The sequence below is a fragment of the Castor canadensis genome, chromosome 10 (genome assembly GCF_047511655.1).
Source record: "Castor canadensis chromosome 10, mCasCan1.hap1v2, whole genome shotgun sequence".
Taxonomy (NCBI): Eukaryota; Metazoa; Chordata; class Mammalia; order Rodentia; family Castoridae; genus Castor; species Castor canadensis.
In genome coordinates this window covers 116,465,963-116,493,075 of record NC_133395.1, presented here as the reverse complement: position 1 = coordinate 116,493,075, position 27,113 = coordinate 116,465,963, and the positions used below count along the sequence as shown (strand labels likewise).

Below are 27,113 nucleotides of genomic sequence, written 5' to 3'. Positions count from 1 at the left end.
AGAAAAAGGTTTCATTCCTTTAGTACTCCAAGCAACCAGTGCAGGATCTGGTGCACAGCTGGCACTTAATCAATGTTGGATAAAGTGGAAGAGGGAGAAAGGTAAACGAGGATCTTTAAAACTAAAGAATTATACAGAAGCCACTGGGTAAAAAGTATTCCATGTAGTAACAAGAAAGCCAATATATAGAGGCTCTAAGTTTTTGGCACAAAAGAACCCATACTACTCAGAAGAAACAGTCACAGAACCAAGAATAAAGGATTTTTCTGATGGCAAAAATGACTGACCTCATTCTCTGATCAGTGAAATAGCTGGATAAATAAAGCAGTTTCTACAACATGTTCAAGGGTTTAACAGCTGTTAAATAAACTCAGACATTAAAAATGGGGACCTGTGGGCTGGTAGAGTGGCTCAAGCAATAGAGTGCCTATTTAGCAAACATGAGGCCCTGAGTTCAAACCCCAGTACCACAAAAAAAAAAAAAAAAAAAAAAAAAAGGACCTGGAAACAGAGCTTGATGGAACAAAATGACAGTACAGCTCTCTGAAAAATACAGAGGAAATAAAAAGAGCTTTACTATGTAAGCCACTGCTAATGTTGAACTTCATCATTTTCTTATTAATTGAATAATTGAAATTTCCATGTAACAAGGGATATCTAAAAATAAATCGCAGCATTAAGTCTTAGAAAATAAAGGGAAGTCTGATTTTAAAATACAGAAGAATACAAAGGTCTGTGAATGGTATGAATTTCATTCCAAATACTAAAAATCTTAAAATCCTTATCTCCCTATCCTGCTTAAATAGTAAAAGAAAAATATGTAAGTTTTTTACACTACCTTTTTCTGTGCTCCCATTTATTTTAGGTAAGAAGTCATCAACTTGTATCCCTAGGATTAAGACAGTGTATCATTGCCTGATCAAAGAAAGTATTTCTTTAAAACTGGTTTCAAGTGTAACCCTGGCATTTTGTATTCCTACTCACATTAAGATTGCATAGAACACTTTATATTTATTTTTATCAGAAGGGTTCAACTTGATATTTTCTATTAATTCAGGCTTAGTAGCCTTCCAATGAACCCTAAAAGAAAAAAGGTTCATGGATTTAAAAACATCTTAAATGAAGAAATTTCATTCATGTCAGGTACTAAACAATGGTGCCCACTGGTGGCAATAAAGTATATTTTAAAAGGAAATTTTCTAACAGTGTATAACACAATATGTACTACATCCTTTAAAGAAAATAAGTATCCAACATGAGATGTAAATAAGGTCAAGATCTTAATGACAAATTCAGCTTTAAATAAGAAATCTAGATGACACGTACCTAAGCTGCTGCATTCTTTAAGAGTTTTCTCCTGAAGATGTTCTAACCGTACTGTAAATAAAAGTCCAAGAAAAAGATATTTCACAGACAAAACGAAAAAATCAAATCAAACCAATTTCTGGACTAGTTAACTTACCTTGTAAAGCTGTTAGCCTTTCATTGGTGAAATCATTATCAGCTTGCAAAGCTTCTATTTTTGCCTGAAGCTCTTGTTCTTTTTCTTCCATTTCATCTATTTTATGTTGTAATTCTTTTTTCTCAGCTTGTCCCTTCTGTTGGATTTCCTCTTGTTTTCCCTCTGCTACCTGTTGAGGAGAAATTTTCTTCACTTATTTAATAAAACTTGACCGTGTTTCAAGAGGCCTAAGTTGGGACTGACTTTTTTTACCTAAACTTCTAAGGAATGTATTTCAAATTATAGAATGTATGTTTCTAAGCAGGCAAAGATGATAAAGACAGAGGTTGATGTCAAATGTGATCTAAATTGAAGGCACTCTTCCAAAATACCTAGGAGGGGAAAACCTGGAGCAAGCAAGCTCAATATACATAAAGAATCAAAGTAAAAAATTCCAGTTTTTAAGTGGGAATATTTTCCCCTGAAATTACTAGTGTTTTGATTTATTTGTAAATTCTAAAACAAAATTTAAACAGAATTTTTAAGCAAAATTATATTTAGCTAAAAGGATGACATTACACAAGACCTTAAAATGATAACAAGTTAATTAATCACACAGAAGAGAAGTATTCTCTGGTCTTGTCTAACAAATGCATATCTTCTAGGCAGCCAACTCAATCCATGATGTGAATTATATTAAGATGGGTCTTCACTAACTCAGTTACCAGATTTTAAAGGATCATCTAGACATCACCCTGTGGTCTATCTGATCTGTCCTTATTCCTACTCCATAGCTACAGGGAATGGAGGCTGAAATAGAATGATCAGCATCCTTGAAGGCTAGTAGGGGTTAAGCAGATTACTCCATGATTCCTCTGGGTTTATTCCAGCACAAAACAGCAGTCCCTGCCTTTGGGATGGCCTAAAAATATGCAGTTTCAAGTTTAAAAAAAAATCGATTATCAGGTTTTATTGATTCTCATCTACTTCCAGTTGTCATTAAAAGATGCCTATTGTGAAACACTGACTACATTTCCATCCAGAGGAAATACATCAGCTTTTATCGGCTTTCAATTCTCTATGGTAATTGAGGCTGGGCTAAACAGAATATAACCACCTTGTTAACCAACTTCATTTTATTACCACACTTTATTTCAACAACTATTCAGCAACACCTAAACTTTTAGGCTGTGTCTAAGTGTGTTAAAGGACTAATGGCTTAACATACTTTCAGTTGATTAAATCCATACCTTTAATTTGTCAGATAAATCTTTAATCTCATTAACGGCTCCATTATATTTATTAGCTAATTCTCTTAATTCTTCCTGAGTCCGTTCATTCATTTCTTTCAGGTGGGTACATTCATCTTCAGTATTACTCAGACTTCGCTGCAATTCAAATTCACAGGCAATTTATGTATGTATTATATACACATATTTAACAAATATATTTACATATATTATAATACATAGTGTAAGTTATACTAACTTATATTAATATAATAATAATACATCATACTAAATAATACACCTTATTATTTAGAATAAATGCACATTTACTATTTAGAATTCATTGTAAATTTAGTTTGTAAAAAATATAACTCTATAGGCTATTCTACATAAACTAAACATCTGCCCCGGACTTTATGTAAAGCTGAGTTTTTTTAAAAAACATCAGGATTTCGGTTTACCTCAGGTACATGCATACTGACACAGAAAACACAACTGAGAATTTTCAAATGCTGAGGGCTGTGGTGAAGAGAGTGCTGCTATACCGTTATGTAATTACTTTTGAAAGGGCAAAAGGTATGACTGTTAACCTTGAAAATATTACAAACCTATCAATTCCTTGTTTGTTTAGTTTCCTGAGACAGGCTCTCACTATGTAGCCCAGACTGGTCTTGAACTTGTGATCCTTCAGCCTCAGTCTCCCAAGTGTCTTTTTTTGGGAGGGGCAATATTGAGGTTTGAGTTCAGAGTTCTGCACTTGCTTTCAGGAAGAGTCTCACATTTTTGTCAAGGGCAGTCTCAGACTGCAGTTCTACTAATGGCCTCCCGCATAGCTGGGATCACAGACGTGTAGCTCCATGCCTGGCTTACAATGACTAATGGCTGGCCTGGAACTACAATCCTTCTGATCTCTGCCTCCCAAGTAGCTGGGATTACAGGTGTAAAACATTGCACCCAACTAAGTCTATCACTTCTTAAGGTAAGTTAAATGAATACACAGCAGTTCATTTACTATGAAAATGGGAAGGCAGGGATTAGTCGAGTGACAGTGAATCACGTCCTAGGACATGAGGTTAGTACAGAAACTATCCTAGTACTAAAGCTATATTTACCATTGAGTCTATGCCAGGCATTTTAACCAAATCCAGACAATTTCTGTGTTAATTCTGCAGTGGTTCAAAGGAATGACCCCTATTATAAATTAGAGGTTTTTGTTGTTGTTGTTTTCTTTTGTAGTGGGAATTGAACCTAGAGCCCCTCACGTATTGAGCTACATTCCCAGTCCCAAAAATCACAATCTCGTTATTCCTAAAAGAACCTGGAAAGGACCTTGGAGATTTCCACTTTGAACTTACAAAGTAAAACACAGTCTTATCCTCTCTGGAGGATGGATAAAGTAGGGACATTCGGGTAAGTTCTCTCTTTCGATGGAGGATTGAAATGAGGCAGGCACTCTACCACGTGAGCTATCCCAAGCCCTGGAGGCTAATTCCTAGTCAGTGCAAATGGTGCCATTCCCTGATTAGGCTTTTATTCTCTTAGTCACTGACTTGGGTTCATGAGTTCCACAACTCACATGGTTATGATGAGAATTCCTGTCAGTGAAAGACAACAGCATACTTGAAGCTTCCTGTGTGACAGACAGAAACTATTTCCTAGCTATATAATAAAACCTAAGTTTAAAGTGTCTTGGAATGTTTGAAATATTTTAAAAAATCATACTACTATTTAGCATTTTTGAAAAAGTGAAATACCTCAACTTCTGAAAGTTTTCTAACCACTTCAATTTTCTCCTGAAGAACCCGCCTCAGGGACTCTTTGGCTGTTGTCTCGTAGTTGTGTTTATCTTCCTGTAATGCTATAAGTTCCTTCCGTAAACTATCTTCTGTTTGATTCTAGAATAAAAGATTTATAATTATACCCAAGTTATTTTTCCTTTAAAAAGCTCTTACCCTTAGAAAAAATAAACACATTATAAAGCTCTTTAAATTTTATGTTAAGGTAACTCAAAACACAAAATGTCGTCCCTCTATTACTGAAGTTATATTTAAAAGCTGCATCAATAAATTATGCCTTCACAAACATATTAATTCACACTTCCAATAGAAAAAAAAAGTCAAAAGCAATTGAGGATTTCTCATTAGATTTGTGGATTAAATAATCAATTGCCTTCGAAAGCACCAATCATCTTAAAACAATGACAAAGACAAAAGTAATAAAAGCACCATGGGGGGGCGGGAAGCAGACTCCATGCCTGGGACAGGAAATGTACAAGATGAGCCTGATCATCCTGCCTAGTGTGACAGCAAGAACTATTGAATTCAGCCCGAGTTCCATGCAAAAAGCCAACCAGAAGTTCACTCGAACCAAACAGTGACAATTTGTTCATCAATAAGGAAAACAACTACATAGACTGAAACAAACTAACCATGTTTAATTCTAAATGAGGGAGTAAAAACACTTTGTCATTCTTTGGTGGATGAAAAGAAACCAATTCACTATTTTGAAATAAGTAAATAAGGGGAGAAAATCATTTATCCTGCTTTTTCCTATAGAAAATGTATCTCAGGGTAACAAAATGGTTAAATGAGTGAAAATTTCCCTTTGCAGAAGTAATCCTGCTAAATAAATGCAGAAATGATAGGATTATATCATCTTTTTTTTTTTTTTTTTTGGGTAAACTTTAAGTAAATGATGTATCATCATTTACTTAAATCATCAATGATTGATAAAACTCTGAAAAAGAAAAATGATATTATGTTGCCTTTGGGGAAAGAATACAATATTCTCTAAGAAATGTTGTTAGAGAAACAAAACAACAGAATCTATATAAGACCAAACTACTACTAATTTATGGACTAAGAATTTGTTTTCTCTTTTGGAGGAATGTTTAAATAACAATGTCGATTGAGGCAAATCTCAGAGGGCAAATGACCTAGTTTCTCCAATAAATATCAGTTGCAACAGAAAAAGAGAATTGTCCGTGGGCATGCATCATACAATTTTTTTCTACTTACAGGGAGATTTGAAATTTCTCATGGCAAAAGATTCAAAAGAAGAGTGAAAAAGTATAAAAGTGTTAGCAAGTACTCAAAATGATAGTCAAAGAAATGAAACTACGTAAAAATCATGCATCCCTCTTTATGTATTTGAGATTAAATACCTACTTTGGAGCATGCCTGTAATTGATTTCCCATAACTTCTAACCGTGATAAGAGTCTATCTTCATCTATTAAAGCCTGTTGAAGAAAAATTAAATATAAATAAAACCCCAAAGTAATTTAAAATAGCATGTATACTAAAAAGATTCTTTGTCAACAAAAGAAATAAAATTATAAAATCAACCAACAACCCACTGCAAAATGCTAAGTTTTCAACACTTGTTCTTTAGTTAGGAAGTAATTTGCCTCTGTTACAAAATTTTAGCTTTAGTTCATTCAACATGTAAAGAATATTAAGCTGTTTAAATGCTTCTTGAATATAAACACAACTGAAATACCTGCCAACTGGTATCTGAAGCCTCTTGGGTAATGGCTAGTAGCCGCTGAAGAGTGGCTAACTTCTGTTCCAACATCTGTTCCCGATGTAAGGCCTCCTAATATCACAAATCACAAAAGAGATTCTAACAAACTCAGCATGATCCCTTTGAAGAATAACCAATTTTCAGCATCTTTTGATTGTATTATATCCCCCTTTGATACATTTCAAAATATTCTGAACTTGATAATCTTCTTTCTTTTTCATGGTAGTGGAGTTTGAATGCAGGGCCTTGTACTTGCTAAGCAAGTACTCTACCACTTGAACCAAGCCCTCAGCCCTGTAGTTCTTTAAAACATATATATGCTATATCATTTCAGCCTTATCTGTTGGGCTGTAAGTACTGCTATTAAAAGAAACATTCTAATTGTAACTCCCCCTCCCCAACACTTGTTTCTGTATTCTTTTTACTCATAGTTTGGAAGAGTGAGCTTTACAACAGACTAGAACAGGCTAACAAATGTTTTAGGCTTGCATTTCACACACACACACACAACACATACAATGTATATGCCTCAGAACATTCCAAACTAAAACACAATAATCTGCTCGGCATCAAAGGTATTTTGTAATGCTTAACTGCACAATGTTATATCTCAAATAGCAATGGCTTTTAGTTTTCCCTTTTTAAAAAAGCAATTCATATGTATGTGTATGTATACACCCGTGCACGAGTGTGAGTGTGCGTGTTTAAGAGACTGCTACTCTCACAGCCGATTTGCATTTTTAGGTGATCTGATCCTCTCCCCGAGTACATGTCACTTAGCAGCAATAAATATGCCCAAAATAGGCAAAATCCATCAAATATTGATTCAATGTAATTAAGGGGTAAAGGCATTATATTTGGCAGCTTCAAAGGAATGTTTTACAAAGACATTGCCAAGCAAAGTCTGATCTCTAGGTGACTTGTTAATATTTGATAGCCGTTAATAGGGTCTCCTTCACAGGAAGTCAAGGTGAAATGCTCACAATTTTTAGGTGTGGCTTTGGCACACCTTCACCTTCTATTCCTGTCATTAACCAAAGGACTATCTTTGATCCACCTCAACAAAAAGCACATGCTTCAAACACTTGAGTACTTGAGGTTTAAAGCATGAATTTATTGCTCTCCACGTCCTTAATAGACATAGATTAGGAAAAATCTGGCCTATTTATAGAACTACAATACTGTGTTTTAATATAGTTCTAAAAATACAGATTAAGGAATCTAATTAAAGCCTTATCACATCAGAATCCACATTAAAACAGTTTACATTTGAAAAAGACTATCACATTTACTTTAAGCTCCTAAAACATTCATATTATCAAGCAAATTACACAGATGCAAAATGTTTTACTGAAAAACAAAACCACGCCTGGAACTGGGGGGGAAGGAGGGAGAGGGTTGGGGAGGGGGGCAAGGGGGAAGAAAGGACCCAAATAATGTATGCACATGTGAATAAAAAAAAGGAAAAAGAAAAAAAAAAAAACATTAACCAACTATAGTCTTTAAAATCTACCTCCACTAGATGGTGACATTTCACATTTTTAAAATTTAATTCCAGCTTTTATTTAAAAGGCTCACAATTCACAGTAGAATTTCAGCAATTCAATAAGTATGTATACAGAAAAGACTTGTATGATGTAATTTCTTTCAGAGTTAGAGAAAGTAAATGGATATTCAAATAACTGACAAAAAAGTTGGAAAGAATGAGTCAGAGCAAGGGATTTGCAGTCCCCGATGGGTAGTGACAAGTCTATACAGCTGAGCAAAGCATCTAATCTATGAGCCTCTTATTCCTCAAATGAAAAAGGAAGAGTAGACCAAATTAATCCCACATTTCTTTCATCTCTAAAAAGGAGAGCCCTATATGAATTAATGCATCTTCAATTGAATGATAAATGGCTACTGACATTTATGACATACATTGTATGTGCCATGTACTCTTGTGTTTAATTCACATACTCTTCATAATTTGGAGATGTGAATTCTATTGTTCTGCCCAGTTCCTAGATGAGGAAATGAGTCAAAAGATTTTTTTTTAAAATTATCTTTGCAGATCAGAAATTAAAGCCAGGAATCAATCCAGGAAATTCTGGCTAGAGCCACTGAAGTGCAGATGAACAAAATTGTTTCTATGAACCAGTACGTTATGCCTAGGAAAAGACTGAATTACTGTGTTGCTTATTTTCTGTTCCTTTTCACAGACATGTATAGTCTTTTCCTTTCCTTTTTTATTAGCATATGTTAATTGTATAAATAATGGGTTTCAATAACATTTTCATAACATGCATGTTCTTTCTTTTTTTTTTTCCTTTAAATTACAGACATTTATTTCTCTGTCTGTAAAGAGAAGCCCAAGATCCAGTGTTAAGTAAGAGCCTACTTCCTCATTTATGGAGGGGCACTTTGCTGTTATGGGTGTGCTTTTTTTTTTTTTTTGTAGTACTGGAGTTTGAACTCAGGGCCTCATGCTTGCTAGGCAGACACTCTCACTTGAGCCACTCTACCAGTCCCTTGCTATATTTTCAAATCATTTCTTCCATATGTTTTCTTAAAAAAACTCTAATCCCATTCATGAAGCCACCACCCTCATGACCTAATCCCCTCCCAAAGTTGCCACCTCCAAATCCCATCAAATTGGAAAGGAGGGCTTCAGCATATGAATTTAAGTGCCACATTCAGGACATAACATGTATGTTCTTAACTGAAGTAGAAATGCTCTCAGTGATTGATTCCTGCAAAGTAATGTAAGTAATGGGTTTACTTACATAACTTTAAACAAGACAACTAAAAGCCTACACAAATAACTCACCCAAGGTCAGAGAATTAACTGAGTAGCAGAATCAAGATAAAAACGTCAATCTCTAAACTCCTAATCCAGGGTTTTCCTTAACCAGGAACCAAGCTTTCTCACCACAATCTCGCCCAAATCTACATAAACCAGGAAAAAAAAAGCTTGCCTTTTAGGATTTTTATGGCCCCTTAAATATGGAATTACGTGCTTTAGGAGCCCATTCCAAGTACTGCTCTATCAAGAAAACTTTCTGTATCCAGCAGCACAGTACGGCAGAGACTGAGGTCTGACTGTCAAACCACTATAAATTTACACTAGGTACAAATCCCAGTTCTATCACACACTAGACATGTGATATTGTGTAAATTACTAAGCTTCCTTAGTTGCTCCATCTGGAAAAATGGGAATAAAATATTCATATAGGACTGTGGTAAGGATTAAGTAAATTATTTCAGGTAAGGTGCTAGAATGGAGCTTGGCATACTGTTAAGTGCTATATAATTATATGTTATTAACATAATTATTAAACAACCATTTCTTCAGGTTTGAGTTTATTAAAGTTGGCTATGGATAAAGAACTAGTTTGGAACCTCCTCATACTGGAAGAAAAAAAAGCTTTTCTTCTGTAGATTCAATAATCCTGACTCTCTCTTCTTTATAAGATCTATTTTAATCCTCTGTTTTTCTTTGAAAAGGTATTTCTTTGTACTTGTATCCATACAGGATTTCTCATTCTGTATTTCCATCTAGCAAAGTAATACCTAAATTGCTTAATTCTACTTATAAAGACTAAGAATTCTCAAGATTTACTTTTACCTGTAGATACTGAGAAAGTTGGAATAGTTCCTGAGAGTACATACTTGGAGTGTTAGCAGCAACCTAGAAACAAAATGACAGTGTCAGCAGTCACAGAAAACACTTTATAAAAGACATTAAGAAACAAATTCCCTGAAATGTCTATTTACTTAAATAAATTATTTTAAAAATTAATCTATTCCCTTAGAACTCAAAACCTTTCTGCCTGTGTTCAGAATTTATAAATGGTACTATATTATATGCTGAACAGTATGAAATTTCTAAGCAGAGTGGTGGAACAAGTGCCACATGCACTTAGTTGTTGCTCGAGAAGCCAGATCACAAATTTATAGACAAAGACAATATAGCCTTTCTTAATCCAGAAATAATACCTCCTAAATAAACAGATATACAAATTTCCATTTATTTTAAATTACTGTTATTATTATTATTATTATTTTGGTGGTATTGGGTTTTTGAACTCAGAGTCTTACAAGCATTATACCATTTGAGCCATGCTCCTAACACTTTTTGCTTTAGTCATTTTTCAGATAGGGTCTTGCACTTCTGCCTCTGACTACCCTCAGACAGAGAACCTCTGAGTACAGATGTGTACCATCATGCTCAACTTGCTCTTTGAGAAAGGGTCTAACCCTGACTCCCACTGGCCTCTAACCATGATCCTCCTATTTCTATCTCCCAAGTAGCTGGGATTACAAATGTTAGCTACTATTGCCAGCCATATATTTCCTTTTAAATTTCATCATTAAATAGTTCTTTAATATGGGAATAAGTCACAATTCATTTAGCAGTAACCATCTTCAAAGCTGGGAGTGGTAACAAATACCTGTAATTCCAGCACTCAGGAGAGTGAGGTAGAAGGACAAGCAAGTTAGAGACCTGCCTGATCTACACAGCAACTTCCAGCCTAATCTGGGCTACATAGTGAGACTCTGTTTCAAAAAAAAAAAAGAATCAGAAAAGAAGTAACCATTTTCAAAATGCTTTGTATATATGTTGGGGTGAGGAGCAACATGAAATCTAACACTCAGTCCAGGGATCAGAGGAGATGAAACTGTCTGTTTTTCTTTTGAGGTATAGGTTTACTTACAAGAAAAAGATGGAAAATAATGGTGTTTAAACACTACAAATATGTCTAACTGCTTAAAACCTGAGAACATTAGAAGAAATACTTTCTATAAGAGGTTTTTAAGAGCTGGTGGAATGGCTCAAGTGATAATGAGTCTGTCTAGCAAGTGAGAAGCCCTGAGTTCAAAGCCCAGTACTGCCAGAAAGGGGAGGCAGGGAAAAAGAGGTTTTCAAGGCTGGGGAATATACAACTATGATATTAAGAAGAAAAAAAAAAAAAAAGATAGGCACTTACTAAACTGCTATACTATTTACCTACATCCTCAACACTATGTGTTAACTTATTAATAATGTTACAGTACCATTCCGTATTAAGCTCAGAAAAGTATATTTTTATTAATATACTTTTATTAGAAGACAATTCGCATTATTTTTTGAAGTCAATTTTAAGTTAGCAAGACCATTATTTACTTCTGAAATAATTCTTGGTATTGCAGAAGGTAATGATTAACTTTACTTCTAAAAAAGGAATTTAAGAAACAATTTCAGTTTCAAGTAAGGCATTCACTCTTCATCCAAACTGAACAAAATATGTAAAGCATTTTCCCAATATTTTAGTTATTTCCCTAAAAAAAAAAAACCAAACCATTCACATTAGTGTTAAAAGATGCAAAGTTGATTTGCATCTTTTTGTTTTTGTTTGTTCATTTATTTGTTATTTAGCAATGATACCCATGACTGAATGTTCTACTATTTCTGAACAAATGAAAAATACTTTCTAGCAAGCAATTATTGTTAAGTTTCTGCAGACTGTGTTACAACTGATCTTCAAAGACAATTAAAGAGTAATTTCTGTAAGTTTGTATTTCTGTACTACTTCCCAGAAATAGGTAAATGTTGAGTAAACTATTCAGATAGAAAGCTTAAAAAAATTTTCTAGATGGAACTGTATCTTAGAATAAAAAGTACTAGCTAACATTTCTTACCTCTGGCTAGGCACAAAACAAGATACTTCTAGCCAGGCGCTGGTAGCTCATGCCTGTAATCCTAGCTACTTGGGAAGCTGAAATGGGGAGGATCATGGTTTGAGGCCAGTCTGGGCAAATAGTTCATGAAACCCCCCCATCTCCAAAATAACCAGAGCAAAATGGAATAGAGGTTGTGGCTCAAAGTGCTTGCTTTGCAAGAGCGAAGTCCTGAGTTCATACCCCAAGTTCTACCAAAAAAACAGGTACTTCTAATTACACAGACAATAGTTTACTTGAGCTAACAAAAGGTTTTTGCCAAAGAAGAAACATTCATACAAAATTTTCCTCATATAAAATACAAGATTGCATTAAATATAGTTATATATGCTTTATATGTTTTGTTATAAAAGACAAGTAAGTTTCTAGGTAAAGCATATCAAAAAAAAAAGCATTTCAAAGTAATACAACTAAATCAGTTTGGAGAAAGTAATTAAAAACTTACTTTGTCAACAGGACTTGGTAATGGAGCATGGATGACACTGAAAAGTAAAATTTAGACTTTTTATCTCATTTCCTGACAACAGAGGAAACAGTGTATGAGAGTACGAGAATATCTAGAGAAACAAAATTGGTATATTTGTTCTCATATAATTTAAAAAAGTGAATACAATCCTTCATAAATATATGGCATTCTTAGAAAACAAAGTAGTATAACTTACTGTTTACATATCAAAATATTTCTAAAAACAAATTTCAAATCCAAAATGTATTAAATACCCTTTAAGGGCCCACTACTTCCTGAGGGCTATGGTGAATTCTTAAAAAAAGCAAAGTTCATCTGAAAAGAAAAGGCTATAATACAGAACACTTGCTCCAGTGAAGAACAACTTACGCTGATCAAAACAGTGGCAACTATTCTCCACCTAGCCACCTCAGAAACTAACTGAAAGCTTACACTTACATATGCAGCTGAACTCAAACTTATCACATTCAAGTAAAACATTAAATAGATAGGTAAATTGGTACTAATTGCCTGTTGGGACTGACAGGAAGGCAGTGCATCACTAGTAAGCACACAGACTCAGAACCTGTACTGACCAGGTTCAAATTCTGGGTCTACTTACCAGCTGAAAGGCACATTATTGTCTGGCCAAGATAGGTCTCAGCTTTCTCATCTACAGAATGGAAGTAATTATAAAACCAACCCTATAGGATTGAGTATTAAGTTTATTAATAAAAATAAAGATAGTGGCACTAACTCCAGTCCCATAAGAGGTGAGCAGCTAAGGAAGCCAGGGTTCCTATTTTACAGTGCTGTGCTAAGACACTGTTTTGAGAGTAGGTAGAAGGGACATGCAGCAAGGTTACCGGTGGTGTCCTCTATTAGTTGTTAACCTCTCTACATCTTAGAAGCTAACTCCAGTAATGGCCAACTTGAAGGTTGGTTGGGTTAAACTCCCAGATTCAAGTGGTTTATCATGTGTACACCGCTTAGTAATAGATCTGACATAATGTATAAAGTGTAGTATTAAAAGTATCACTACCCACCTCCTTCTGAGCACCAGTGATATACTATACAGACTTCACTGAGCCTATAGTCCTTTACCATTCTTCTTTGATTACACATCTGTTTCAGGAACTATGATCAATCACCTCTGCATTCCCAGAGCCTATCACAAGGCCCTAACAAAACAGGTGTCTAGTGAAGGTTTAAAAAAAGTTACCTACAACTTTAGTTTTTCTTTATTACTCCATAAAACTAAAATAAACATTTTAAATGTAAATTAATTTTTCTTGGCTAGACAAGTAATATGCACATATATGTATACAAATATGAATTATGGAAAATGTGTTAAGGAAAACATGAAGAAACAATCTAAAATTATCTAATGCCAGTACCTAGAGATAACCATTTTGGGTATATATCCTTTTTGTCTACAGATATACACATATACAGGAAGGAATTTAAGAATGCCTAAGGGAAGCAAATAGTATAAAAAGAGTTTTTAAAAATTCAGTTTTCTTAGTGACCCAAATATAAAACATTCTGTTGTTTTAAAAATCTGATTACCAAAGAAAAGGCTTTAAAAAAACACCCCAAAACTGAGCAGCACATTCCACACATGATATGTTCTTATTTTTTTCCAAAAACTATCTTGGCTATAAGTGTATTTTGTTTGAATTATGGAAAAATTTCATGTGCCTACAAAAGTACAACAAGGGAATATAGAAAATGAAAACTTATTCAGCATTAGGGTGGTGGGATTATACACAATTTCTCTGTTCCTTATCATCAGAAAGGTATTTGCACAATATAATAAAAAAAAATCAAGTAAGAAATAGAGCCAGCTTTTTGAGAACTACCTATTAAGGATCTTGAAAGCACTAAATGCTATTGTACAGGATGGACCTGGCATTCTGGCATACCCAAAGCCATTTAAATAGCTAATAAAATTAGATTATAATAACAGAAACAGCTAATGTTTATCATGTATTTATTATATGCCAGATACTAAGCTAAGCTGTTTAAATACACAATCATGTGATTTTTTTTTTCATTCTTTTTTTTATTGTTGTACTGGGGGTACACTGTGACATTTACAAAAGTTCTTATAAAATATCATAGTTGAATTCACCCCCTCCATCATTCTCCCCCACAATCATGTTTAATCCTCATAAAACTTGTGATCAATAGATGCTATGATCATCTTCCTGTTTCTTTGTTCTTTTTTTTCTTTGGTGGTACTAGGGTGTGAACTCAGGGCCTCACACTTGCTACGCAGGCGTTCTACAGCTTAAGCCAATCCACCAGCCCTCAAAGCTTCATGTTTCAAAAAAGGAAAAGTGAGGCATGATCAAGTTACAGGCTTTGAACCAGACTATCTACCCCTAAAGACTATTTCAACTTTCTTCCAGGTTTAGAGAATTGCCTGTTTAAAATGCATCTTCTTCAGGCAGTCAGCCAGTCATATTATACAACGAAATTGGCATCAAAAATTTAAATGATGGTAATATTTAACCACATAAGAAAAACCAAATAATGAAACAAGGGCAAAGGTCAAAAGGATTGGGGAAACGAAGGGTAGTCTGCTTCACTGAAACAGACTTCAGTAAAATTCACATGCTCTACTAGATAGAACACACAATCCTTACATAACTGCTCAACACTTTTAATTCTAAGAGGGGGGAGGAACCTCATTATCAAATACAAATGGGAAGTCTTTAAAAAGCCGTATGTCATTAGTTGATTAATAGTTACACAATGTCTAAAATCTTAACTTTTGACTCATAAAACTTGAGTTACATTAAACTTCCTGAAGTTTACTGTAATTTTACTAATTAAACTATAATTTAAAATAGAAACATTTTAAATTTTCTGCTTTGTTTCAGCTATTCTTAAAATAAAACAAAAAACTACTAGTTTTTACCAAGCATGAAATATGAGAGCCTAATGAAAGAAAGCATGGACTATCATGCTTCAATTTTCCTTTTCTCTCTTTCCTATTTACTCTTCCATTTCTCCTTAAACTCTAGGCATTCTGGCATACTCAAATCCATATAAACTACAAACAAAAACTGGATTATAATAGCAGAAGCATCTTTTGAAGGACAGAGAAACAAACTTCTAGCATATTCAACCCCCCACTCCCTAGGCAGAAATGTTGACATTTAAGGATTACTCAACCCCTGTGAAAAGCACAAGATGAAAATGTACTATGCTTGAATTTTAAAATCTAGATTTCATTATAGATCTTTACATTGCTTCATATAAAACACAACTACTACTCTGGAAAAAAAAATTAAAAACTTCCACCAAAATAAGCTACTAAATATACTGATGTCTTCCAGTGCCTGAAAGACTATGACACTAGCATTAACTTCAAGAGGCAATCACAGGCTAAGAAGCTCTATATTAAATGCAGATGAAAAGGGAGTCATCATTCCCTAGTAACTTAATGTACCCTAAACACTGTGAAAAACAACTGACTATCCACCCAAACATAAATTGTAAAGTTAAATTTGAAAAAATAACCTGTGCCTCTGATATATTATTATTTACTAGAATTGCAACTAATGTGGAAAGCAATTTAAACGGAACCGTATTATATTCTGAAAAGTACTACATCAATTTCCTAATATCATTAAAGTAATTCTGAAATATCAACAGTATATTATCAACCTAGATTATTAACCAAAGTAATTAAACCAAAACTTTACAGCACTAAATTGTACTCACTCTGAGCGGAGCCGGGCTTCCATACCATCTGGTAGAAAAAGTTTTATTGTGGAAACAATACACCCATGGGTAACTGGTTAAAACAAATAACATAAAATAATTGTTTAAAAATACAGAACTTTGTACTTCTCATATCTAAATGTATATTTTATTCTTAAAAGTAACAGCTTCTGGGAAAGATAGTAAATCAAATGGTTTAATGACAATATTCATTACCTAGAAAACTCATTCCAGATATAATGAACCACAATCGAAAGGTAGATAGAATGGGTGGTAAGGGAGGGGGTGGGGGCAGGGGGGAGAAATGACCCAAGCCTTGTATGCACATATGAATAATAAAACAATAAAATAAAAAAAGAAAAGAAAAGAAAGGTAGATAGAATTGTTTCAAAAACTATCCCATCCTCCAATTCTGTAAGGCTCAATAAAGCTTAGCTGAATGTATGGAAATATAAACAAGGAGGGTAGATGCATTTTTGCCCCTATCTGCTGACATCAAACCTACCTCTACTCCCCTTTTAAAATAGATCCCCTATTCCTAATTCTCCTGTACCCAACCTATCTCCTAACCTTACCTTGCAAAACCTTAAGGTTCTGCATAACAGAGTTTAGAATAAGTCCATCTACCCTCCATTTTATGGGCAAGAAAACCAAAAACCGCAGACAAGTCAAAGTGCCTCCAAAACGCTCTTCTAGCAATTATCAGAGTTGCTTGCTAGAACTCACATTGGAAGTTCTTTAGTTCAGTTTAAAATTTTTTTTTGTTTTGATTTTTTCTGATGGCTATTTCTTCCTTCACCTTCAGCTTTTTTTTTTTTTTTATAATATCACACAGACAACTTATCATTGCTTCTCACTTCTTCCTTTTCCTACTAAAGGTTTCAATAGACAATCCAACTCCTCCCCCCCACCGCCCCTGCAATGTAGCATGTGTAAAGAGCTTCTTTTGTGAGGCTTTTATAGAAAAAAAAATGTTTTCTGGTTTAAAGACTGACGTTTTTTTATTTCTCTATTTTTCAGATATTACATCTTCCAGGGTTCAACCAATTCATTTTTTTATTCACCAAACTGATTAAAAACTAATACAGGCTGATGAAAATACACTATATAATGATTAGAGGAGTGCTGGTTACATTGACTACACATATTTTTCAAAACTCACTGAATTATACACATAAAACTGGCATGTAAGTAAATTATACTTAAATAAAACTGATTTTTAAGAACAGAGCTAATGAATTTGAGAGTAACCTACTGAATGACTGCACCCATAATATCAAGATGATATTATAAGCATAAAATAATGACTGTCATCTGTAAGTGTACATTAAACTTAGGGAATTTAGCACAGTTTATTCTACTGATTTTCACTCATTTGTTATAAAAGAAAAGTGCTAACACAGATCAAGATCGGACAGGCTTCCAAATTCTGCCTAAGACAGCAATCATTGTCATGAAACACATGGCTTCTTCCTTCTTTTCTGGACTCATCCTCTATCATGCTACCCCAGGTCTCCTATACAAAACCAAGCTACCTGAAATCTCCAAACACTTTACTTGTCACAGACCCATGTCTTTTACACAAACTGTCCCTTCTATTGGCAGTGCAGTGCTACTCATACTCCAGGCTCAAACTTTTTTAATTCCTTCATCAAGACAGAGTGTCTAAGACAGATGACACAGAGCCTAGTGCATCTACTTCTTGATTATTTATTTATTTATTTGCAGTACTGGAGATTGAACTCAGGCAGGGTCTGGCGCTTGCTAGGAAGGTGCTCTACCAGTTGAGCCATGCCTCCAGCCCTATATCTCCTTCTTATAAACATTACGCATGCTGCACTGTGAATATTTATCATTTATATAACTATCATCTCACTTATTAGATTTGACTCTTTGAGGGGAGCAAGAATTAGTTGCTTCTCACTTTTTAAATCTGTGTCTTTAGGACAGTCATTTGGTATAAAGTAGGCATTTATTTGTTTGTTTGTTTGTTTGTTTGAGACACGTCTCTCTTCATAACCTAGGCTGGGCTCAAAGTCACCATCTTCCTGCCTTGGCCTCCCAAGTACTGGGATTACAGGCATACACCACCATTCCTGACATCAAATTAGGCTTTAGTAAATGCTTACTGAATATATCTAAGAACATGTCTGCTTAAAATTTTACAGATCCCATTACCTTGAGGACAACAGGGTTTATCACCATGTGCAAGAACCACCAAACTCCTTCTTCCCCTGTCAGATGACAGGGAAGGAACCAATTTATCCTAGCTTTATGGCTCTACTAGAGATTTATTATAAACAGCCTATGAGAGATAAAAGTAAAATATGAGACAAAGATCCACCGATACCTGTATTTTACCAATATATTTAAATTGATATTAAAGTTATTTTTAAAAATAAAAAACAGGTGGGTGAGCTATAAAATAAAACTGCAGTGCCAGAGCTGACAACTTGTGATACATTACATTAGAAATTCCATTACTCAGATATATCATCCTGGTACATAAATGGAAGAGGTACACCAAGTATTAGTACTGACTGAGCAGAACAAGCATGCAGCATTGTTGAAGGCAGTTTTTAAATAAGACCATGTTTGACTAAGCTGACAATTTAGTCCAGCAAATCCTGTCTGAGAAAAGATCTCAAGTCAACTAAACTCACAGATGCACAGAAATGTTAGCTTTTATTTATTTATTTTTTTGGTACTGGGGTTTGAACTCAGGGCCTCACTCTTGCTAAGCAGGTGCTGTACTGCTTAAGCCACTCCACCAACCCGTTAGTTATCTTTTCGGGGTTGCAACGGACACAGTATTTAAAGCAACCTGAAGAACATGTTTTAATATTTACATTAATCAACTCTGCATAGCAGCATTTCCCAAACTGCAGTACTAACAGGTGTTAACAAAAAAGGACTTAAGGGTTAAGTAAGTTTGGGAAACACTTGGTTAAAAGAAATTTAAAGTGTTTTTGTTTTGTTTTTTTTTAACCCTAGATTTTATAAGAGCCTAAAGGGCTTTGTGTATCATGAAGTCCTACAGGTAAAATGCATCTTCCAAATTTATTTGACCACTGGGTCTCCCCTGTCCTCTTTTAGGAACATTTACATCGGACCTGATACTATGAAGAATACACTTAGAAAACTACTGCTCTTATGAATGCTATCTGTGATGTGGGAGGGGAAAACAGAAGGTGTGCTTGTATGGAGAAGTACATTGTATGTATGGGTGAAAAAGTCAGTGAAAAAAGAATTCTATGAATATTTTGCTCTCAAAAATTACCCAGCAACTTTATTATAACTGTATTCCAAGATTTAAAGGCTAAATTGTAAATGACAGAATTTAAACAGCTTCTCCAGGAGGGTAAGAGGGCCACAGGAACACAGCCATGTTAAATATACGCATGTATTATAAACCACATGCAAATTTCAGACATGTTAAAAACAGATGTGTTTGAACAGAGGAAACAAGGTACCTGTGGAAAAACAATCTGCAATTACCTGCTGTAGTTTCAAGGCTATTAAAAGTCAGAGTAGCAACTACAAGAGTGGACTGCCATTTTTGTTTTTTTCCTCTGTTATCTTACAAAGACCATTAATTTTGATTTTGAGTTAATATATTTACTTTGTGGTACCAGCCAGCCTTACTTACTGTCTGTTTACATAAACACCACTCAGAGGACCCATGTTCATGCTGATCAGTTTAAAACCTGTCAGAAGCCCTGGAACAGGAGATAGAAACTTTGGGGTATGTTGTAGCCTGGCTCTATCTCCAATCCTACATGGAGTAAGAAGGTCAATATTACTCCACACTTAGAAGTAGGCTGAAGGATGTCTTAAAATGATTGGCAGCAGTAGGAGGGACAATGAATTAGACTATGCACACTCAAGAAACATTTAAAAATCAAAACGTGAACCAGGTGTTCACATTTTTAGACTGGGGAATGATTTGCATTAATTGCTTTTTGACTACAACAAAGATAAAATAACTATAAGATTTGATTTTTTTTTGCTTTTTTATAAAGCCTTTAAGAGTTAGAAAAGTACAAAAGGCTACATGGATAAGTACTCTTTTAATACTAATTTTTAGAAAAATGTATATTCCTTATCATTCTTATGAACTGTAGTTCAGCTAGCAGAAAGCTTTCATCTTCAATTACTTCTTTTCTCAGGTATAATTTTTTTTTCTTTTCTTTTTGCCATGCTAGGAAACAAATCCAGGCCTCAAGCATTCTACCACTGAGTTACACCTCTAGCAACCTCAGGTATAATTATACAGGACAGGCAGGGTAAATGCTTTATTCCTTTTCTTTATCTACCTGTTTTCAGAATGGTAGATTGTTTTCCTAAATTCTCTCAAAGGTGGTAAAATCCTTTTCAGTACCATTGTAAGATCATCAAATCTGTTATTGCAAAAATGTTATTATTTGATGCTCAAGTTGTCCATCTTTGACCAGTGGGAACTCACTCATGTTAATTTCTACAATACCTTTGATAGGAGGCTAGTAGTCTTACACAAATGACTTTATTGTTTTTTAACATAACATCTAAGCTCAATTTGTACATTTACTGTCTTAGACTAGAAGTCAGATGTTTCTCCAAGAAGTCTTATTTCTACCTAGTTGGTGAAAGGAGTCCTTTCTCTAAGTACATGTATTCATTTACTACTTTACATCTCTCAGCATACTAATAAGTAATATTGCATATTGATGTATTTTGTGAGTTGCCGTTGAGGCATGGTGGTCTTCTGGGTTTAACTATTTGCTCAGTAGTCACTGAGGACCTGCTTGCTACAACACAGTATGGCTTGGGAATGGTGGTGAAAACCAAGATGATTATGATTGGGTCCTTGTCTCTGAGAAGATTTCAATGAGAAAATACAAACCAGAAATGCCTAAGATAATAACAAAAGGGGGGTGGGGAAAGATCACAAATGCTATAAGAATTATAAACCACTAGGGGAATTTGGAATGAGCAAGGGGACCAGAAATCTTTACACAAAAGAGTAAAAAGGAAAAACAAAAACAAAACAGGAGTCAAAAGTTGGAAATAGAAGGAAAGAGAGAAAACAGCATGAGCAAAGAAACAGGAATGAAAAAGACATGAGAGAGAACATATGTAAGGAGGAAGTAAAGAACCGACATTACAAGGCACTCTAAGTACCAGGCTCCCAATAACAACACTACCTGTCAACCACCTGTGATGAACCACGTAAATAGTTGTTTTTATGTCCCATTTTACAGATGAGGTGACTTAGGGCAAAAAGGCCATGGTTTACTTGCAATCAGACCTTTTTGAGAAATGGCAGTGATAGGATTTAAAACAATCCTTTTTGTATACCATTTTATCTCAAAACGATCCAGCTTAACATATATGAAGGGAAATTATGAGAAATCAAATTTGAACTGAATCTACATTTTTAAAGACCTTAAGTGTACAACTAAACATTTTAGACTTTATTCTGCAGTATGGCTCAGTTATTTAAGGTTTCTCAAAGTAGGAACAAGTCATAAATAAAGTTATAATAGAGCAGCAGGTTGGCAAAGTATGGTGGCCAGAAGTGGAGAGCCTCTGTAATACTCTGAGGTAACAACAGGAAAAACATGAAGTAGTAGAGAAAGGAGGCAAAGGGTCTAGACAACATGACTGTTAGAGGTAAGAAAGACAAAGATTCAGAAAAGATGACAAGAGAGTGAGCTAGAGTGTGAGAAAGATGGGACAATTTTTAGAAAGTTGGGAAGTTAGTAGAATGCTCTAGCTTGAAGAAGAAATTAAGCTTTGTACAAAGTAATTATAAGATGAAGATTCATGGGACATTTTAAAATGTATTTAAGTAATATGTGCAGTTAAGTGTGGAGATTATACAGGGAAGACTGACACATTGGTTGCTCTTGCAAATACATAAAAATGAAAAAAATGGGGTTGGAGAGTGGCTCAAACAGTTAGAGCACCTGCCTAGCAAGCATGAGGCTCTGAGTTCAAAACCCCAGTGCAAAATAAATAAATAAACAAACACCTAAAACAAAAAAATGCAGGGTGCAACAGGGGTATGGGGGGTGGAGGAAGTACCTTGTCCAGCCTTGTGTGATTAGGAAAGGTTTCTAGGCATAGGAAAAAGCACATGCAAGGGACTGGTCAGAAAAGACAAGGTCTACAGTAGAAGAATAAATGTAATTCAGTGCAGTTGGAGTACAAAGTCAAAATATATCATTGACCTTGCTTATAACAGGCCCTTCTTCAGAGAGGCTTAACTAAGGAACACATATTTTGATGAAGAAGACCTCGGATGACAAGCTGATTGAGAAATCTCTGATGATAAGCCAACTGACCCAAATTCTGCAACAGTATGTGACAAAGAAAACTCAAGGCTGGGCATGTTGGCACACAGCTATAATCCCAGTACTCAGGAAGCTGAGGCAGGAGGATTGTCAATTAGAAGCCAGCCTGTGCTTCATAATGAGATTCTGCCTCAAGAGAAAAAAAGGAAAGAAAATTCACGCTCTGAATAATATATGGGTTTAGAAAGGAGTGGCCAGTGGGTAGGGTGGCCAAGTCATGGCTTATTCTCTTTCTCTCTCTTCCTTTCTTTTAAAAAATTTTTTAGAAGGCAGTACTATTTGCTTACAATGATCTATTCGTACATGTCTGACCACTGGGTTTTCTCCCTGGAGCCACACTATGTTGAACGGTAAACATCAAGACCAAATTGTTCTGCAGAACTTGGAAAGACACTAATATGAATTGGTATGCTTAGTGCCATTAGGTTCACATCACTCTTCAAACAAAACTGTTTACATAATATACATGTATATTTATATAAATATGATTTTACATGATATATATTCTTTTCTGAAATTTCTTTTTACATATACACATAAATATTTTACATACATAAGTAAGGATTATACATACTGAAGATTTTTAAAATTACAATCCTATTAGCCTCCTCCCTTTTATAATTGGACTCCCTCTTGTCCTCTACTTTTCTTTGATTCACATTAATGACCTAGGGATTGGTGCGATTTTTAAAAATGAAATTATTAGAAGTAACTGACTCTTTCCTTACTCAACAATACCTTATAAAAATCCCTGATTTCATATAACTTTGTTATTCTTTTAAATAGTATAAAATGGACAATTAAAAAATTATGCTTCCATTGGTTTTAGCACAATGCACAAAAGAATCTATACCTAACTCATCACAATCTACTTTTTTTTTTTTTCCCAGTACTGGGGATTGAAACAAGGGTCTGTATTACATGTCAGGCAAGTGCTGCACCACTGAGCTACATCCTCAGTCCCTGAGCTACTACTTTCTATCATCCACATGTATAATTTTATATCTTTCTTTTTAGTGGCACTGGGGATTGAACTCAGGGCCTCATGCTTGCTAGCCAGGTGCTCTACCACTTGGGCCACTCCTCTAGCCCTTTTTTGTATTGGGTATTTTCAAGATGGAGAGTCTCAAGAATGACTTGCCTGGGCTGGCTTCAATCCACCATCCTGAGCTCTGCCTCCCGAGTAGCTAGGATTACAGGCATGAGCCATGGTATCCAGCCACAAACCAACTTTCTGAAGTCAATAAAACCCCCATTCCCCCAAAAAACCCCCAGAAATATCTTAAGTGATGAAATAATGTTTCCTTTCTTAATTTCCTTAAAGTTGGCATAAAAGGTAAATTTTCAAAGAAGCCTGCAGGAATTTAATGTTGTGGAAATAATATACTAATATACCCTCTATCTTAGGTCCATCCTCTTAGTTTTCTACAGCATTTTCTCTCTCTTTCTGTCTTTTTTTTTTCTGTATGGTTGTTTAAACTCAGGGCCTCATGCTTGCTAGGCAGGCACTCTACCACTTGAGCCACTCTGCCAGCCCTGTTTTGTGTTGGATAATTTTGAGATAGGGTCTCATGAACTATTTGCCCAGGCTGGCCTGGAATGGTAATCCTCCTGAGCTCTGCCTTCTGAGTAGCCAGAATTACAGGTGTGAGCTACCAACACCCAGTTCTACAGCATTTTCTAAAAAAGTATCCCTCAGAAACAGAAGGAAGAGTATTGAAGGAGTCTGGAAATAGCTGTGTAGTGTAATGGCCACCTCTCTAGAAATCTGCATTATATTAACATATTAAAGGTTCTGTTTAAACTGGGCACTGGTGGCTCACCCTCTAATCCTAGAGATCCAGGTTAGAGGCCAGCCCAGGAAAATAGTTTATGATGCCCCATCTCCAAAATAACCATAGCAAAATGAACTGATTGTTTGGCTCGGGCAGGGAAGCACCTGTTTTGCTAGTGTAAAGCCCTGAGTTCAAATCCTAGCCCACCCCCCTAAAAAAAAAAGAACGTTCTGTTTAGGGCTGAAGGCACAGCTCAAGTAGTTGAGCACCTGCCTTACAAGCAGGAAGCCCTGAGTTCTTCAAACCCCTGTACTGCCAAAAGAAAACGTTCTGTTTAGTTTAAGTATTTCTCAAATCTATTTGATTACCTCTTTCTTTTATTAATTATAGCACCTTATAATTCTCTTTGGGAAATATAAACCAAGAAGACAGAAATTCCTTCAGGAAACAGACAATGCAGTCAAATTCCCTTCTCTATGAGTTATTTACAGGTGGGGCTCCACTTCCTGAACTCAATTTACCATTTGCGGAGTGGCCTGGTGCTAAGGTGTGCTATGCACAGCAGATACAGTACCGTCCAGGGCAGCTATTCCCAAAAAGGTCATACATGAGCTGAGTTCTCTTAGTAAGGAGTAGCATTTTATATCAAAATTTAATCTTTCCTTTTTGTTTTACAACTGTGGAGAGCTCTAAATCAGATTTAATAGAGCCCTAACCAGATTTAATATCAAAACCTAACTTACTGAGAAGGCCAACAAAACTCAGTAAAAATACTGCCACTATTGCAACACCAGTGAAAGTATCTACACAATTATGCCCACGAACATACACACACTAGCATCGCATCACCACCACCACCATGCCTACCTCTACTGTGAAAAAGATTACATTCTAATGACTTAGTGCATGGCTAGATCAGAGTATGTTCAGAGAAACAAAAGGACAGACTTGCCAAATTATTTCCTTGTCTATATTAAACTAATACATTGGAAATGCCTATTTATTGTAGAAAACAAAACAAAAGTGGTTTATGATTCAGTCATAAAATTTCTTGGTCATAAAGTAGACAGTCAACTAAGTGGAGGTAGGAAACTTAAAAGACCAATTTATATTTATTTAGTCAAAGAACTTCCAGTTTCAAAAATTATAACACTAGGCAGAGGGCATGACTCAAGTGGTAGAGCTCCTGCCTAGTAAGCACAGCCTCTGGCACAAAACAAAAAAAAAAAGAAAGAAAAAGAAAAAAATATATATGTACATATAAACACATGAAAGTTTACAGCTGCAATAAATACTAATAGCTGCCTCCCTCTACGGTCTTTCCCTCTTCTTTCTTACTAACAGAACTGTGATTTTGTTTGGGATAGCAATGAATATACAACCTGAAGAGATAAATCAAAACTTATCTAAGCCAATCATGGATCTTCTTGGTCTTCTTTGCCAGACAAGTAACTTTGTGGGTTTCTTTGTAACTGCAGACAGTTACGTATGCAACATATGCATGAGGCCAGTGTGATGTGAAATAAGGAGAAACATGCTGGAGATATTCTGCAAAAGACTACTCTTTCAACACAAAAAGAGCCACACAAGAAGGCATTCTGTCCCCGTTATATTCTTTTTGTTTGTGTTACTGGTATGAGGAAAATGATGTCTGAGGTTGTATCTTTTACCCTTTGACCATGAGATAAGCAAATGCATGAGAAACCAACGTGTCAAAGATAGTAGAACAAAAGGACAGGAAGACCTTGGAACCCTGATTATGATTATACCACTGAGTCAACTGAACAAATTCTGGACCTGTCTACTATGTCTTAGTCAGTATCACTATTAACAATAAACAGCCCAAGATCTAAACTTGTCTTTGTTGTCACTGCAGCTGTTTCCTAACTGACATAATAGTGCCCTATGTTTTCATAATGTGATTGAAGAATGTAAATTACTAATTAACAAATGTTAATTGAAAATTTTAGAAAAGCTAAAGGGGAAACTTCGCACTGCATGTATTTAAATGCTGTGTTTAGTTTTTATAAGCATGTAATATTTTATAACATTAAATGAGAGAATAAAGACAACTTATACAGACAAATAGTATGACAAATGGATCCATACCCATACCTTTCCGTGTATTCTCTGTCACATCTACACCAAACTGGATAATGTCACCGGAAAGAATTTCACATGGTGGACTTTCTTCAGAGCCTCGACTCAATCTCTGGCTATTTATAAAGGTACCATTACTACTTTTAGTGTCTTGGAGATAAAACTGTAAAGAGAAAAAGAAAGAAAGCCAATGATTAATAGTAAGAATGCCAAACTTTCTTTTAAATAGTCCTCCCAGCTTTGCAAACTAGGTAAATTTTTTCCCTATCTAGTCAAACTACTTATATCACCTAAATTAAAGCTCTAAAACTGATTGAAAATCCAACCAGACAAATGGTACAACCACTTTAGAAATCAGATTGGTCCTCAAAATGTTAAATATAAAGTTAACAAAAGACTCAACAATTCCACTCTTAAGTATTTATTCAAAATAACTGGCCAGGTGCCAGTGGCTCACACTTGTAATACTAGCTATTTGGAAGGTTAAGAATGAGAGGATTACAATTTGAAGCCAGCCAGAGAAAATACAGTTTGCAAGACTCTCTCTCCAAAAATAACCAGAACAAAATGGTCTGGAGTGGGGCTCAAGTGATAAGAGTGCCTACTTTGCAGATATGAAGCCCTGAGTTTGAATCCCAGTCCCACCAAAAACGAACAAATAAATATAAACAAAATAACTAAAAGCATATCTTTACAGAAATTTAGTTCATAGCAGTATTCATAATAGCCAAAAACTGAAAACAGTTCAAGTATCAATCAACTAACAAATGGATAAACAAATGTAGTATAGCCATATGATGGATTATTATTTAGCTATAAAAAGGAACAAA

The 27,113-nt window shown here is 35.1% G+C and overlaps 1 protein-coding gene across 22 annotated transcripts in view; it reads right to left on the bottom strand.

Moving 5' to 3' along the window:
• Positions 1-27,113, bottom strand: part of Slmap (sarcolemma associated protein) — a 149,738-nt gene that overhangs the window by 55,675 nt on the left and 66,950 nt on the right. For 8 of the 22 annotated variants that reach the window (XM_074044026.1, XM_074044025.1, XM_074044032.1 and 5 more), the window contains exons 2-10: positions 26,299-26,446; positions 16,074-16,146; positions 12,339-12,375; positions 9,801-9,863; positions 6,170-6,265; positions 5,838-5,909; positions 4,425-4,565; positions 2,692-2,829; positions 1,463-1,631 (exon numbers count right to left, since the gene is read on the bottom strand). In XM_074044026.1, the coding sequence (XP_073900127.1) occupies positions 1,463-1,631; positions 2,692-2,829; positions 4,425-4,565; positions 5,838-5,909; positions 6,170-6,265; positions 9,801-9,863; positions 12,339-12,375; positions 16,074-16,146; positions 26,299-26,446 (937 nt within the window). Of the gene's footprint in view, positions 1-838; positions 890-1,326; positions 1,378-1,462; positions 1,632-2,691; positions 2,830-4,424; positions 4,566-5,837; positions 5,910-6,169; positions 6,266-9,800; positions 9,864-12,338; positions 12,376-16,073; positions 16,147-26,298; positions 26,447-27,113 lie in introns of all 22 variants that reach the window. The other 14 variants (XM_020161643.2, XM_020161563.2, XM_020162162.2 and 11 more) reach the window with 3 other exon arrangements.